Genomic DNA, 17,479 nt, shown 5'->3' with positions numbered 1-17,479 from the left:
ACCTAAAGTGTCATAAGGCAGTTTTAGCAATTTGATTCCACAAATGCTCCATTCTCTTGAAAGTAACCTTGCCATCCTTTCTGAAACTCAGCATTTGAAATTTGACTATGAGTTTTAGAGTTCTTGCATGAGGAAATGGGTTACTACACTCTGATGTAAACCTCTTTTTTTCCTCTTTCAAAAACTGTGCACCAAAACAAAATACCAACAACTACACGTTGAAATGTGTGAAATGCTTAATGCCACCAAAAAAAGTCTTTCTCTATAACAGGGAGTATCTTTTATTTCTACATCTAAGCAGACCATGAGAAACAGCAGCAGTTAGCCAAAATTGTTGACATCAGCCTCAATGAAACAGGTAGGGGAAATGAAGTGGGAAGGAAAGCAATTTTACCATTGCCCAATCAATCAACCCAAGAAGCATCAGATTATTTATGCGCCTCCAAAAAAGGTAGTTTGGTCCATGTTGGAGACCACACAGGCTTTCAGTTTGGGATGAACGCTGACTCTTGTGGGTGGAGGGAAGTGAGTTGTGGGAGAGGTAGCAGGACCGGTCCTCCGGCCTTTTTGTGTCTCTTGTATTGAGAGTGGCCATCTGTCCCTGGAGAACAATTAGAGCAGCAGCTGGGCATGTTGTGCCATCAGAGTCAAAGGCCTCTCTTTTTCAGACCAGGACACAGCAGGTTTGGAGGTCACCGGGAGTTTTAGGAGACAGCCAGGTCAGCCCATGATACCTGTTGCTTTGATAGACTCCAATAAAGCCAGGATTATTCAGCTTTAACTAGCACATTGGTAGGAAAGATGTCAGGGTCCCACCCTGGTCTCTCTCATTTCTTTTGCTGTCATGGGAATGAGTTTGCAGTTTAGTCATATCCCTTTGTTGTCTCTCCCCTCTTTCAGGACTGAAAACCACAAGCAAAGAATATAGCGAACACTAATGGGGCAGTTCTTAGGCAAAGCAACGGAGGTATGGCAGTATGGGAAAATGTTCAGAGTTCATAGGATCAAACAGGCTAGGCTTAGGGGTGTTGATAAAAGAAAACTACCCTTTGATTATCACTCAGCAGTTTGGGATTTGGGCTTTTTTCACTTAGTATTTCTAGTTTTTTCACTTGCAGGCAAGAATAGAAAACCAGATGTAGGATACCACAGCAAAGACCACAGTGAAAATCTCCCTGCCCCTTTATCCACTGTCATCTCATAAGCATTCTCCCTCTCCCTCTCTTTCTCTCTCTCTGTCTCTCTCTCTCTCTCTCTCACACACACACACACACAGGTGTGTATTTTAGATACTGAAATAATAAGTAGTAAGCATACATTTAATATACCAATATCCAGCCATTAAAAGTATTTAAGTGTGACCCGGAGAGAGTGAAAACAAAAGGAAAAAACAGATTTCATACCAACATTCTGGGCTGAACAAATGACTGCAGCATTTTGCTGGGTGTCTCGGAATCTGAGCTGGATTTAATATTTTGTAGCTTTGGGGGAATAATGTGCAGTCCAGACTCATCACTCAACCCCAGAACCTCAGATGTATGTGTGGGAAGTACACTGATGGTCTAAGCAAGAAAATAAAGGCAACTTTTAAAAATTAGAAGTCATTTTGATGGAAGGCAAGAAAAATAGACTGCAAAAAAGCAGGTTTGTTTATTTTAGTGAAACAAAACTTTCGTGAGAGCTAATTTGGCCGCATGCTAGTCACTGGAGGTATAGTTAATAGAAGAATTCAGAGGAGTTCTAAAAGTTTTAAGTTTGTAATAAGTCCTCTATGAACAGAGAGGAGGAATGAGCCCTGTGTCAGCTGTGAGCGGTTTCCACTGCTGATCTGCTGGAACAGGAGGGCCAGGCATTTCCACGGGAGGAAAATCAGGAGACGGACTTCCCTGGCGGTCCAGTGGTTGGGACTTCATCTTCCAATGCAAGGGGTGTGGGCTTGATCCCTGGTTGGGGAGCTAAGATCCCACATGCCTGCAGCCATAAAACCAAAACATAAAGCAGAAGCAATATTGTGGCAAATTCAGTAAAGACTTTTAAAATGGTCCACATCAAAAATATCTTTTTCTAAGAATAGAGATGTAGAGAACAGACTTGAGGACACGGGGCGAAGGGGAATCTGGAACGAAGTGAGAGAGTAGCATTGACATATATACACTAGCAAAGGTAAAATAGCTAGTGGGAATTTGCTGAATAACATAGAGAGATCAACTCGATGATGAGTGATAACTTAGAGGGCTGGGATAGGGAGGGTGGAAGGGAGTTGCGGGAGGAAGGGTATATGGGGATATGTATATAAATACAGCTGATTCACTTTGGTGTGCAGCAAAAAATGGTACAACAGTGTAAAGCAATTATATTCCATTAAAGAGCTTAAAGAATATCTTTAAAAAAGAAAAGAAAATCAGGAAACCTGACTCTGTTCCCCAGGACATGCCTGCTAGGACCTTGGTTTCTTCGTCTGTTAAAATGAGAATAGAACAGAGATGCTACCGAGCCAAACTTGGGTCCACTCACCCGCAGAGTAAAGCCAATCTACTGACACCAGGTTGTGGTGAAGGAGAGTGCGGCGTTTATTATAAGGCACCAGACAAGGAGTCCAGAGCAGCTGATGCTCAAGAGGCCCAAAGGCAGGGGAGGGAGGGAGGTCACAGTGTATGTGATCAGCTCATGCACGATTCTCTAATTGGTTGATGGTGAGGTGACAGGGCGGTGTCACAGGGGTTAACGTCATCAGTCTTCAGCCAGACTGGGGGCTACGTGCTCGTGGTCATCAAGTAGTTAATGTCTTTCATTTGGTGGGGGCTTTAGTGTCTGTAAAATGACTCAGGAATGTGCATCAGATACTGTCATCTAAGTACTTCTGGGAGGAACTAAAGATTCTGTGACTGCCATATGGCTGATTTACTGTTTAAATTGTTACCAGTTCTCCTGGCCCAACTGCTATTTTTGTCACTACACATTCACATCCTTTCAGTCATTAATTCTTCAGCCAGGCTTTTGTGACTGGAGACTACATCTTTTCTACAAACAAGAGGCAGGCAGAGGAGATGGTGGCGGGGGGAGGGTCTGTCCCGGGAAGGCCCCTAGGGTTCTGCTTGGTTACAGAGATACCATATAATTAATGTAGTCCACAAATATACAACGTTACTTTTAATGTTATTCTAGTCCTGAACTTGGTTGTGACTTTAAGGCCTGACCCTGGGGCAGAGTCCCCCTATTTCCAGTACCCCTTCTTGTTATACCCAAAATCTGATAGCTTGGTCAAAAGAAACCCCAAAGGGCATTGGCCCCGGATTTTATATTAGAGCCTCACAAAAATAAATTGACTAGATGAATAGGTAGTTATGATGATAAACCTCTATAGCGATACTTTGACTTCAAGATATTTTATAGCCATGGACATTCACTCAGCAAAATTTAGCAAGTGCCTACTTTGTGCCAGGTATGAGGTATGACACTGGGGTCTTAATTGTGACCTGAGCACACACAGAATCTGATCTCATAAAGCTAGCAATCTGGGGAGGGTGGTAGGTAATAATTTAAAAATCATACTACTACATCATGGTTATATATTCTTAAGGTGGTGGGAAGAAGGGGTGGGAGGTGAGGCTGGAAAGGTGGCAGGGGCCAGACCACACAGGCCCCTATAGGCCATGGGATGGATTTTTGCCTTTAAGCGTCTATGGAGTTCTAAGTGGCATGATGGGAGGTGGGGAAGGGGTGGGCATGAATAGAAACATTTTCACATTCTGCATTTGATTCTATGGTGGGGGTAGTTTTCAACAGCATTTACTCTATTCACACTTCCATCTTCTCTAATAATCCTCCTGAATTGAAGCACTTGAGATAAGTGCAGTGGTTTTCAATGCTTGGAACACATTAGAATCTCCTGGCGGATTGTTTTTTAAAGTCCAGGCCCATCCCCAGAAATCTGGATTTCATTGGTCTGAGGTGGAGCTTGAACGTGGCTTTTGTTTGTTTGTGTGTTTGTTCATTTGTTTGTTTGTGCTCCCCAGGGGATCCTAATGATCAGGTAAGGCTGAGACCCATGGGTACAGAGGAAAGCACAAAACAAGGGTCCTCAGAGTGTGGTCCCTGGACCAGCAACATCCACGTCACCTGGGAGACTTGTCAGAGATGCAGATTCTGAGGCCCAATCTCACACTGACTGAGCTGGAAACCCTGGGGCTGGGGCCCAGCAGTCTGTGTTTCAACCAGAACGCCGGGGGTCTTGAGATCCCCCCAAGTGTGAGAAGCACTCAGCATAGGCGGTTGCAGGCAAGGGCATCTGGAGTCTGGATCTGGTTCTAGATCTAGTTGTAGAATTGCTCTGTGATGGGAGGAGGGAGGTGCAAATCATTGAACTTCTCTGACCCTTGGTCTCTTCGGCTATAAAAAGAGCAGGTGGGATTAGATGAGTTCAAAGGTTACCTATGATGTGAATAGATCATCTCTGCACAGTAAAGCTAACCACGTCTTTATAATGAACTTTTAAAAATCTGTATTTCTGTATGATGGAACTAGAACATAATCATTGTAAGAGGCTCAAAATATACAGGAAAGAAGAAAGAAGAAAATAAATGTCAATTAAAATTTCTCCACCTAGAGAGAACTGTTGCCTTATGGCCAATAGTTTGGTGTGTTGGAGACATTTTAGTGTGTTTTCTTCTGATATTTTCTGCGTGCATCTCTTTACAAAACTGGACTCATACTGTATTCGGTTCAAGAGCCTACTTCTCACGTAACATTATATCAGAGGCATATCCCTTCGTCACTAAAAGTGATTTTAATTGTATTTCTTAGTGTCTACCTAATATTCCATCACGTGTTTATACCATAATGTATTTAGCCTTTCCCCTGTCTTGGATGTTTAAGCCTTTTCTCATTTCTTGTTATTATGATGAATGTCTGTCTATCATCTATCTATCTATCTATCTATCTATCTATCTATATCATCTATCTATCTATCTATCATCTATCTATCTGTCTGTTATCTATCAATCAATCTATCTGTCTATCAATTCTTTGTCTGAAGACCTTCTTAGAGAACCCTAGAAACAGAATCACTGGATCAATGCACATGAGGCATTAGATACATTGCCAACTTTTTTCCCCAGCAATGGGCCACTTTTTACAAACACCAACAGTTTATTAGCGAGCTGTCCTCATGACACCCTCACCAGCATCAGTAATACTGATTTTCATTTCATATACTGCCACAAGGCAGCAGATGCCTGTATCTACGGGGTAGTGTTTGTAGCAGGGGTATAGCTCAGGCTTTCAACACCCAAGGGGGACTCAGACTCAAGAGATGGAAGTGAGAGTGACCCCAGGAAGACTAGGATTGGTATTGGAATAGTGGGGAGAGACTGTCTTGGGACTGATGATGACATTTTCAAAAAGCCCTCCTTAAAACACAGGAATTTACTCAAAGTCTATGGAAGAATTGCAGATTAATGGTAAATCATCTTTCCTAGAAATTGGTACTAAAAAGGCAGAATGTTGTGGTTCCCAGAGGCCAAGACATAGGTCTGCCGGAAGCCAAGTGGAGAAGGGGCCTTTGATTAGATGAACTTCTGAGGTCCTCTAGGGGTTTAAGATGCTAGACTATTAAAGTCAGGGCAGAGGGAAGAGTTTCCTCTTTCTCCCACCATCCCTGAGCACTTTATATACACATGTGCACCCCCAATGGGCTTCCTTTCCTCACGTTTTCCTGCCCAGTGATCCATTCTTGCTTCCCTGTCTTCATCTGACAAACTTCCACTGCCTTCTGGTTACCTGACTCCTTCTTGGATCCAGGATCCTAATCATAGACACAAAGAACAGTGAGAGGCCATACATAGAAAATAGAATCCCAACCCTTATTTATAAAAAAAGGAAAAGGGAAGTGGTGAGCTTATGTCACCATTTATTTATAGCCCCACCTACTTCCAGAAGTATCCAAAGTCATGTCTGCTTTGGCAGAGGCCCCAGGGAGAACAAAAGTCTCCTCTTTAAAACCAGACCAGGGAACACCAGCCTTGTGAGTTGTCAACAGGTTAACAATGGGGAAGAGAGTAATGCTGGCGTTTAACCTCTGAATATTTTAAAATGGGAACTTTATTTGGATGAGAGGCAGTTTAGAGGGTAGTTAAAAGCATAGATTTAGCGTTACACCCAAAAGAACTGACACAGGTGTTCAAACAAAAACTTACTAAGAGTATTCTTAGCAGCACTATTCACAATAGCCAAAAGGTGAAAACACCCCAAGTGTACATCAGCTGGAGAACGGATAAGCAAAATGTGGCACATCCATACAATGGATTACTATTCAGCAATAAAAAGTAATAAAGTACTGATACATGCTAGAGCATGCAGGAATCTTGAAAACAAGCTAACTGAAAGAAGCCAGACACAAAAGGCCATAGATTGCATGATTTCATCTACATGAAATATTCAGAATAGGCGAATCCATAGAGAAAGCAGATTATTGGTTGCCAGAGGCTGGAGGGAGAGGGGAATGGTGAGTGACTGCTTAATTGGGTAAAAGGTTTCATTTTGGATGGTGGAAATGTCCTGGAACTAGATAGTGTGAATGATTGCAGAACATTGTGAATGTACAAGGATGAGTCAGATTATCTGCACTCTGGCTGTAGAATTTATTTTAATTCACTTTTAGAAAAGACAAATACATTCTTTTTCGACATAATTTCTTTGCTTTTCAATACACTTTTGTCCATCTGTCAACAAGCTTTCATATTCCCTCATTAAAAAATGTTTTAGGGGACTTCATAGGTGGCGCAGTGGTTAAGAATCCACCTGCCAATGCAGGGGACACGGGTTCAAGCCCTGCTCTGGGAAGATCCCACATGCCGCGGAGCAACTAAGCCCGTGTGCCACAACTACTGAGCCTGTGCTCTAGAGCCTGTGAGCCACAACTATTGAGCCCGTGTGCCACAACTATTGAAGCCCATGCGCCTAGAGCCTGTGTTCCACAACAAGAGAAGCCACTGCAATGAGGAGCCCATGCACCACAATGAAGAGTAGCCCCCGCTCACAGCAACTAGAGAAAGCCTGTGTGCAGCAACCAAGACCCAACGCAGCCAATAAATAAAGTAAATAAATAAATTTTAAAAAAATGTTTTAGGCTGAGCCACAAATGCACTGGTGTCTTCACTTCTTCATCAGAAGTGAATCTTCATCCTCGTAGGGCTGCTTTCGGGGAACCAAACAGGTGAAAGTCCAATGGAGCAAGGTCAGCACCATAGGGAAGATGCTTTAACACCTCAAAATGAAGTTTTTGCGAGTGTTGACAGTGTTGGCAGAAGCGTGAGGACGTGCACTGTCATGCAAGATCACAACATCCTTGGATAGCAGTCCTCTGCATTCAATCCAAAGTTTAGGCTTCAGCTCTTCAATAAGCATCCCACTGCAATGAGCACTGTTGATTGTTGAACTTTTTCCCAGTAATGTTCCAATACTGGCCCTTGAGAATCCCAGAAAACCATAAGCATCAATTTTCCAGCTGATGGTTGACTTTTGAACTTTTTCTTGGTCGGTGCTTGAGGTTGTTTCCATTTCATACTCTGCCATTTACTCTCAGGCTCATAGTGATGAATCCATGTCTCGTCACCAGTGATGATTCTCTTTAAGAAACTTTCACCTTCCTTAAAGTGTCCGTCCAAATTTTGTTTGCAGATATCCAAATGCTTCTATTTATGCTCTTCCGTGAGTTGTTTCAGTACCCGTCTCACACAAACTTTTCAAAGCCTAAGTCTGTCGTGGATTACTTCATTTTGAGTTGTTAAAGCATCCTCCCTATTGTCCTGATCTTGCTCCATTGGACTTTCACCTGTTTGGTCCCCTGAAAGCAGCCCTACAAGGACAAAGATTCACTTCTGATGAAGTGAAGATAGCAGTGCATTCGTGCCTCACAGCTCAGCTGAAAACATTTTTTAATGAAAGCTTGTTGACAGAAGGGGAAAGTATATTGAAAAGCAAGGAGATTATGTTGAAAAAAGGATGTATTTGTCTTTTCTAAAAGTTAATTAAAACAAACTCTACAGCCAGAGTGTGGATAATTTTTGACTTACCCTCGTACTTAATGCCATTTTCTCACCTATAAAGTGGGGTTAATTATAACAGTACCTACCTCAGAGGGTTAAAAGTCTTAAATAAGCCAATATATGCACTTAAGCATATAAGTAATATAAGCATTTGCTTAGCATAATACCTGGCACAGAGGAAGCATGCTGTAACTATTTGTGTTATTAATCTAACCCTGACATTCTCAGCTGGGGGCAGTTTTGCCTCAGATGAGAGATTTAGCAGTGTCTGGAGAGATTTGTGATGTCACAGTTGGAGGATGCTACTGGCATCTAGTGAGGAGAGGTCAGGGATGCTGCTACACATCCTGCAATGCACAGGACAGCCCCCCACAATCAAGAATTATCCGGCCCCAAATGTCAGTAGTCCCAAGGCGGACAATCCCTGATTTAAACAGAGCATGAAGGGACATGTGCATCATCTAATGAGTATATGAATAAAAATAGGTCAGATAGAAATTTTTGTTGGGAAAAGACTGTCAGCCTGTCTCTGTGTATAGAGAGCACGAGGATGTGAAAGAAACCCAGCCACAGTCCTGGAGGAGCTTGGATAAGAAGAGCTCTGAGTAGTGGGGCTGTTTAAGAGGGAAGTTTTTACCAAGAGGCTTTTGTAATCATTTTTCCTTTAATAAGAGGGTGATCTGGGGTCATCCACACTTCTCACAATAATGCTTGCTCAAACGCCAACACTTAACAGTTCCCTATAAAGACGCATCTTAAGTGAACAGTGTCTGTTCACATATCTGAATGTGTCTTGTGTTTGGGTAAATTCTGCTGAACAAATATCTGAAAAAGAAATCACTGTCAGAAAGAAAAATTACTTGTTATAAGGCACAGACACAAGAAAAATATTAAATCTTCTTGTATTCAACCACCCACACACCAAAAGGTAAAGGAGAACCCTTTGGCCCACTTTACATTTAAAGAGTTATTTTATCAGGTTCTAAAACCATATATCCATATAATTAGTCTAGTTCAGATCACAGAATATCTTCTCACACAGAATGACTCACCATCAAAAGGTCTGTCTTGATTTGCTAGCAGTGAAGTTTGGGGAAGGGACCCTTATTCCTCCTCTGTGTCTTTTTGCCTTTAAGCTCAGGACTGGAAGACTGTTAAAGGCATGCCAAACCTTCACGCAGTCCCTGTATGTGGTAGATGTCCTGTAGGATTGAGTGATGGGAAGGAGGGCTAAGGAGTGTGGTGGAGACCATGAGGAGGGCAGACCCCTGGATGTTCACACCCTTGGAAGCAAAAGCATGGTGATGGGTGGGGCAAGAGACCCCACTGCAAGCAGCCACCTTTGCGCACCTTCCTCCATAGCTCTGGTTTCCTATATGTATAAGTGCTCTCTGACTACTTATTTAGTATCTACCATGGCAAAGAATCTTATTAGACACTCTTGTAGGAGGAAACAAAGGTGAACCAGACACAGAACGTGTCACAGGAAGTCTCAGTATGGCAGACCATAAGGCCTGTTGTAAATCACTCTAATAAAGTGATAAGTGCGATAAGAAAAATGTGGGGAAAACACTATGGGATTCCGGAGGAAAGTGTTTGCCTCCAGTGGGGAGTTTGGAGAAGTCTTTTGGAGAGGGTGGCATTTGAGTTAGAATGTGAACGTTGGTGGATATGCAGATGTGGAAATGATGCCGGAAAGTGCTAAAGGAGAGAGCAAGCTACCAAGGTGGAAAGTTGAGTATGTCAGAGAAAAGATTTTGTAGGATTTGTGGTGGAGAGTACAGCGAAATAGATAAGATGGATAGATTGAGATGAGCTCATGAAAAACCCGCAATGCAAGGGTGCAGTCAAGCCATGGGGAATCACTGACATTTTTTGAGCAGATGTGGAGTGGTGACTGGACTAAGAAGACTGTTGTGCAGCTGTGTGTAAGGTGGACTGGAGAGATTTCAAGAGTCTGATTTACTGTGGGACAAGAATGGTAAGGAGGGGGCAGACTTGGCCAATATTTCAGATAAAGCATTTGGCAAGACACAGTAGAGGAGGTGGCACTGCCCTGCTTGCCTAGATGCTGGGACGTGGGGTTCAGAAGCACGGGTGCTGGATGCAGATGTTTCGGGCTTCAGTCCTGGCTCTGCTGCTTAAACCAGCTGCGTGTCCCTGAGATACCTCTTGATGTCATAATCTCTTCATCTGCAAAGTCGGAATGAAAGTCTTGTTTTACATACACATGAGCTGAAGATTAAATGAGTAAGTGCACTTAATACATTCCAAATCTCGCCTGGCATAACATGAGTTAATGTGCTCAAAAGCCCAATATACAAATTGGCTGTTATTATTTTTGAAAGTAAAAAGAGGATGAAATGAGTGGAAGGACTTCTGGCCCAAGTTAGAATGACAGTAATTGCCAGGAATAAAGAGTTACACAAGGAAAAGATTGATCTTTTATTACTGTCCCCAAGGCTGCTTGGAGGTGCTGGAACGTGGGGCCACCTAGAGGATGTGGTGAGATTCATGGACAGTCCTATCTACATCATGGTTCAGCCATCTACGTTCTGGCTTTCTAGTTCCAAAAGAATTGATCGTACTGTCTGGCATTAGCTGCATTAAACTTTGCCAGCAGATTAGGGGTACTCCTAAGACATAATGATTTCCTCACTTCTGTTAATGCAGAGACCTGGGACCAGATAACCAGGGTCCTAGGGGAGACCATCAAACAGATGATGCTTTTAAGAGCAATGGGGGCATTAGCTTGGATACTAACAGAATTAGCACTGAAAATATTTTTTTAAAGAAAAAACCTACGATATTTTGGTTTAAGGAATATTGTCTTGTCTTTGTATGGGGTGGGGGTGTGGGTTGCTGTTTGTGGTTGGGTGGGGGGAAGATGGAGGTATCCTGGAGTGAGACCTCCTGCCTCTTGTATTTAAACTTTGCAGAATCCAGAGCTGAAACGCTATACCATTCTCTTATGCCTCATTCAGTGGTCAGACTGTTCTAATTTAATGCGGGTATAAGAATAAAAATTAAGCTTTCAAGTGCTGGGGCAGATTTTTTTTTTTTTAAAGAGACTCAGGCTTTATCCCCTATAAGATTAAACAATCATTAGGGTTTAAAGGTTTAATCTGCTGGAATTCAGCCCAGAATGGGGTTCAGAGCCGCAGAATAATTGGATACAGCCTCAGGCTTTGAACATCAGAGCCGATTGGGGGTGGGGGTGTGTGTGTGTGTGTGTGTGTGTGAAGTATGCTAGCGAGTATCTGAGGTCTCTCCTTTGCAATGCGCTGTGGCAGGAGGACTAAAGCTGCCTGCCCCAGCCTCCTCCATTGAGTCCTCAGGGGCTGACTACATGCAGCTTCTGGGGGCTGCTGTGCTCATGAATGTGTGCTATTGTTCCAGGCACATGTCGGCCTTAAGAAATAGCACAAAACAAAACAGGCCCGTCCTTATTCAGATGCAGAGCCCCCTCCGACACTCAAACCAGCCCTTCCAGGTCACATGCCCGAGGCCTCTGCAGACAGAACGCAGCTGCCTCGAATCTGCTGGCTAACATTAGCCGCGGTTCAAAAAACCTGACAGCGGTGAGCTTCCCGAGGCTCCGCAGAGGAAACCAGGAGGAACCGGGGTCCGGGCAGGATGTTCTCCCAGGAACTGTGGCTGGAAAATGAGAAAAAGTGTGCTGTGGTTCGGAAGCCTAAGCAAGGCAGAAAACGCCAGGAGCTGCTGGCTGTGGCCTTGGGGGTGAAGGTGGGAGTCAAAGGCGGCTTTCTTTGGCCCCCTCTCAAACTCTTTGCCTGTCCACAGATCTCCTCCCTGGTCCGAAGGGCAGCCCTCACACACAACGACAACCACTTCAACTATGAGAAGACACACAACTTTAAGGTAAGCGAGCCCCTGCGTTCTTTCTTCTGTTGTAAAAGGGCAGGTGAAGAGCTCCCAGCTTACGGTTTCCATCTGGTCTTTGATGGTAAAGCAAGGAGATGGCAAATTCCTCTGCTTTCCGCATTTAGTTACTTGCTTTGAATCAAATCAAACAAGAGCGTTCAGAAAGCAGTTTGCTTGATGCTGATGCTTAGAAACACCTATATGTATGTTAACTTAGTTCTGGAGAATTGGGCCCATTTCCTGTTCACATTCCCATGTCCAGTGAAAGACAAACAGAGCATGCCCAGTCTTTGGCGTTTAGAGATCATCTGGTGAATATCAAGCGGTACTTTTCCTCTCGGAGTTAGCAGTAAAGAATATTGTTATCTCTGAGCAAGTGAAAACAGTTGCCTGTTTCACATTTTGTGTTTTGTCTTTTGTCTTTTGTTTTCAGGGATGCTAACCCTCTTGGTTTATGTGTAGACAGCTGTGAAAGCAAATGATGACAGGAGATACCATCCAGTGGCTTTTGTTTGTGCTCTGGGTGCAGGGAGCACCCTGGCAGCCTTGCCAAGCTCCTCTGGTCACAGCCTTGGTCCTGCTCACCAGACCAAACAAAAAGATACGGAGAGTTGGTGGGGGTTTAAGTGGATTTTCCCATGTGTATTTATAAACTGGAAATACTGCTATCTTCATTTCAGACGAGCACTTGTAGAAACAGCCTGCCGTCAGAAAATTACGGCCTCTTTCCTTTGCCCTGATGTATTTTCCAAGACGGGCTGGGAGGAGGTTCTGATGCCAAATTGCCTGGCTTGAGATGCCCTCGAGTGTAGGAGAGACAGGACAGAGTTAGAGGATTTACCCCAACAAATGGGCTGATAGTGTGGAAGTTGTAGACAGTGGAGATGGAGGATCCAGGAAGAAAAGAAGAGACAGGGGAAGCTAAATGTAAACTGTATTCTTTTTTAAAACTCATTTCCCTTAGGGCCAGTAGCCCAAGTAACTATTGGAACTAAATAATCCTTTGTCAGAAGCGACCAGGGAAACCTAGTTTACTCTGTTGCTTTCCTAGCCTTCATAGAGACAGATGTGTGTCTGTTAAATATATATTTGTGTTAGTTTGGTCTGTTTGCCTTGCTTCTGTTTTTAGGAAGCAGGCAGCTCAGGCATTTGCCTGCTATAATTGAACTGAGGCATGGATTTATTCGGCCGTCCATATTTAGTATGAGGGTGAAGAACTGCATTAGATAGGTCCTCATCCATGCCAAGGCTCTTGTTATTTCTCCCATCGCTGAATAGTGACGGGTCTAATTTGGGGCATCCCTGAATAGTGACGGATCTAGTTTATGTTTTTCCTCTTTCTTCTTTTTTATCTTTACCCTAATTATTATTATTATTTTTTTTTTGCCTTAAGAAAGTATTTTTCTGACTTCTAGCAGAAATCCCTGGTTCTTTGGATCCTATAGATGTACTACCATGAATGGGAAGATGGATCTTGGACTTGCAAATTTTTTTTCCTTCCTCTTGAAAATCCCGGTTCTTTTGGCTTTAAGATACAATTGGAATTTTGCCCTGTGGCAATATATGTTTACATGGGATAGCTTCTCTCTACAGATACTGTGGCTGAGTTTGTGTGAAAAACACACAGTGTATTTCGTTGATTGATATTTTCAAAACTAATTTCAGTCCTTTTAAATCTTCAATCTCTGCATGGGACGTAAAGACATTTGAAACAAAAAGGTAGTTGAATCTTATTTTCTTAAATAGTTCTGTTGCTAACATGATCTGTATTATTATTTATCACTGAAAAACACCAACAGCTTTTTAAATGTTTGCTTTAAAAGCCAATATCTATTAACTGTATCTATTAACCTCTCTCACTTAACTGCTGTTGAGAGAAGAAAAGGCAGAGAACAGACACATTGTTAGAGGGGAAAACACAAGCCAGACAGGACCGTTTCTCTTCCGTGTTTTAAATAGACATCTTTGAGACATAGCAGACCCTTGAGTCACTGTGTCAGTTGATTGTGACTTTCAGTGGTACTGCTCGTGCCACTGTCCTTAGGAATGAGTGGCTGGGCCAGGAGGGGGTGGCTCCCTCCGTCACTCCTCACCCCATCCCCCCTCATTCAGCCCTCTGCTCACCTCCCCCCCAACCAACTTTAAGTGGAAACTCTGCATGGTCCTTAGAAGTACATTCTAAAAGTAGGTTCCTGCTATAAATAGAGCAGTGGGATTTTAGTAACATGCCACTGACCTAACCAAAGAAAGAAAGCTCTTATCAAAGGCCCCTGACGTCTCCTGAAATCTGTTTTATATCTTAATTTTGCAGTAAGTTTTTACTTGTATTAACTTCTTGTAGGCTTTGATCTGAAACTTTCTTGATCTGTAATTTGGGTTATTATTTGAAGATATTGTGTGTCTGGCGTAGAGTAAGTGTTTAAAAAGAACAAGTAATCACACTTTCGTGCTTTTCAACAAATAAGCCTTGCTGGGCCCTGTCTGCACTCTGGCCTAGAGGCCTCCTACCAGAGGTTGCAATCTACCAGCAGACCTCGATGCCTCACTTCACAACAAGATTTTTTGTCCCAGTCAGGACTCTTCCCCAGGTAAAAAGCCCTCTCCTCCCTCTCCCCAGGAGCTTCATCACAAGCAATGAATAGATAACCTATAATGAAAATAATCTGAAAAAGAATATATATGTATAAAACTGAATCGCTTTGCTATATACCTGAAACCAACCCATCTTTGTAAATCAACTGTACTTCAAATTTTAAAAAATAATAGAATAATGACAAATTTGAAAAAGAGCAATGAACTCCCGACACGGTACAGATTGGAAGCCCTCCTGCGCTGCTCTTTGAGAAGGCTCCCTGTCACTGCTCCTGAGGGCATATCTACTGCCCTTGCTTTCCAAACAAAGCATGTCTAGGAAAAGCTAAAATTCAGCTCTGGAAACAAAAGCTTTTGGAAGCAAATTAAAGTTGCGCCTCATTTCATGTGATAATTATATACTTTTCAACAGTGTATACAAATGCAATTGTTGCTGATTTAAATCCTAAATTCTCGGGATTACTTGTACATACTAGGAACTAAGAGTATTTGTTGAAGGAATGATGAAATTAACAGACTCCTCTCTAAAATGAAAACTGTTTGATAACTAGAAAAACCATTCTGTTATTTAATGGGTTTTATGTCTGTATCCCTGTTTATCCATTGGTCTGAAAGAGGCACTCTCCCATAGGTAGAATAGCTCTCTTTTAGAGGGTCTGTCCTAAGAACACCTTAAGGCTGAGCTCTGAAACCTTCGAGAATCCCACAGCCCCATCAGTTTGGATAAGTGTCCTTCCTTCCCACTTAGCACAGTGATGAGGTAGCCATGGCCAGCTTGGTACTCCTGCCCACAACGTGCTTGTTGGCAAGGAGCTTAATCCTCTGAGCTTCAGTTTCCTCATCTGTAAAATGGGAGTGTTGTAAGCTTTAAAGAATACATGTAGATCACTCAAGGCCACTGGAACCCAGTAAGATTAGCTTCTATTATTACTTTATTGTTCATCTTTTTGTGTCTCTTATTTTTCTTGCTTTTGGTGTTTAGCTTTCTCTGTCTCTGTGTTTCTTATTTTCTACCTTCACTTCTTCCTGTCCTTTCTTTTTTCTGTTCTCTCTTTCTTCTTCTCAATGCAAAGTAATAAAAAATGAAAGAGCATTCCAGGCAGTGCAAAGGACATGAGTCAGAACTTGGAGTCAGAAGTGAGCCAAGGGTGAACAGGGTGCAGGGAAGAGACCATCCAGGAGAGAGAGCTGCTCACTGCACATCCAGAGAGTCAGCTGGGGTGGGTCGGATGGTCACAGACTGCTGACCTGTGGGCACTTTGTTCACTTAGCCCACTCACGCTCTTAGCCTTCCCAGTCTGCACGTGTATGTACGTCACTCACTCCTTCTCCTGAATTCTCTCCATCTACCCAGGTACTTCAGGGACACCCTTCTCTCCCTGTATGCAATATGGATGGAGAGCAAAGGTCCAGAAAGTTCTGAATGTTGAAGAGTAGGCCACCCTTACCCTACCTCACCTGTGTTCCCCATCCTTCCAACCCCTCGCCAGCCCTCCCCCGGCCATCCCCGATCATCTTCCCTTCAATCCCCTTCTGTCCTCCATCCATCCCTTTCCCACCCCTCCGCCAACTTTACTTTCATTCATAGCACTGATCACCAGCTGACATTATACACATGTATTTATGTATTTGCCTTCCCCTTATCAGAGAGAAACACCCGCCCTGGGTGGGGGAAAAGGGGTAGAGACAGAGATTTTTGTCTGTTTTACTTTCTGCAGAAACCCCAGTGTCTCAATCAGGGCCTGGCCCAGAGCGGACAGTCAGTAAATCTGTTGACAGCACGTGCAGCGGGTATCTCCCGACCCTGTCTACCTAAGCGCGCACTTGCCCTCCTCACTCCCCACCTCACAGTTTGCCCTCATTCAGGGCTTGTTGTGCTTCAGTCCTTCCAGGTGGTGGGTAGCGGTCCTTGCCAGGGTCACCAGCCGTGCTAGGGAGATGGAGACCGAACCCAGGTGTGTCAGGCCAGCTCTCATTCCGCATTTGGTCAGAGGGTCTGGCCGTACAACTACCCAGTATCTTACACGCACATAAGTGTCCCAGCTTCCTATGTGGTGACTCTCAACAGTGGCCTTGTCTGGACTTAAGTTAAACAGTTGCCCAGCTTGCTCTTTTATGACTCCTGCTTTCCATAGACAAGGCTGCACCAGCAGCAGCCTGTTCCTGCAGTGCACTGTGTGTACACATGTGCTCATGCAGCACGCTCCTTCTATGCATGCCTCCTGCCCCTAAGATCCTGGGGGCCAGGACGAGAAGCCCAGGAGGGAGAGTGTGTCCTGGTGCTACTGCTGGGACACCGTCCAGGGTGTGGCAGCGTCACCACCTCCCAGTTTGGGTTTTGTGGCTCCTTGACCGTTTCTATGCCTGTCATCGGTTTCTGCATTCTTATCAGTCTAGTGGTCATTTACTTTGGAACAAGCCATTGTTGCTTTCCAGATCCAAACCCCTAGCTTTCCCTTGTCCTTGTTGACCTCATAAAATGTGCCAGCCCTTCATCCCCAGGATTTTGCCCACCTTGTGTTCTTGCGGGGGTGTGGGGCCCGTCGCCTGTCCTGGTCCCACTTCCATGCGCCTGGGGAACAGGGTGGTTGGGTTTTGCACCTGCACTTTGGCACGGGCAGAAATCAGCCTCAGAAATGGTCGTGGGGTTTATTTCTTTTGTTTAATAATCAGAAAAGGCTGTTTTGGCAGAAGCAAGTCTGAAAGGAACAGTTCAAAGGACAGGCAAGCTTCATCACCTTGAATATAAAACAAGGGACTCAAGGTGAGACTGGAATAAGTCGGCTTGGAAATCCTGGGCTTTATGAAGAAAATATGGCTTCTGCTCCCAAAGTACTATGAAGATGAGTCATTTTTATCTACTGTAGCCTGGATCCACCATTATAATTATTAGAAACCCCTCGTTTTCAAATTAGAACCTTTGGAAACTGTCTTAAATGAAATAAGAGGCAGGTCTC

The 17,479-nt window shown here is 43.7% G+C and overlaps 1 protein-coding gene across 3 annotated transcripts in view; it reads left to right on the top strand.

Annotated features, from left to right (window-relative positions):
- Window positions 1–17,479, top strand: part of CHN2 (chimerin 2) — a 293,355-nt gene that overhangs the window by 249,489 nt on the left and 26,387 nt on the right. For all 3 annotated transcript variants that reach the window (XM_057732666.1, XM_057732665.1, XM_057732668.1), the window contains one exon: window positions 11,850–11,927. In XM_057732666.1, the coding sequence (XP_057588649.1) occupies window positions 11,850–11,927 (78 nt within the window). The remainder of the gene's footprint in view (window positions 1–11,849; window positions 11,928–17,479) is intronic.

The sequence above is a fragment of the Hippopotamus amphibius genome, chromosome 4 (genome assembly GCF_030028045.1).
Source record: "Hippopotamus amphibius kiboko isolate mHipAmp2 chromosome 4, mHipAmp2.hap2, whole genome shotgun sequence".
NCBI classification, from domain to species: Eukaryota; Metazoa; Chordata; class Mammalia; order Artiodactyla; family Hippopotamidae; genus Hippopotamus; species Hippopotamus amphibius.
Note: the sequence above shows the minus strand (reverse complement) of the source record. Positions and strands in the feature narration are given on the sequence as shown.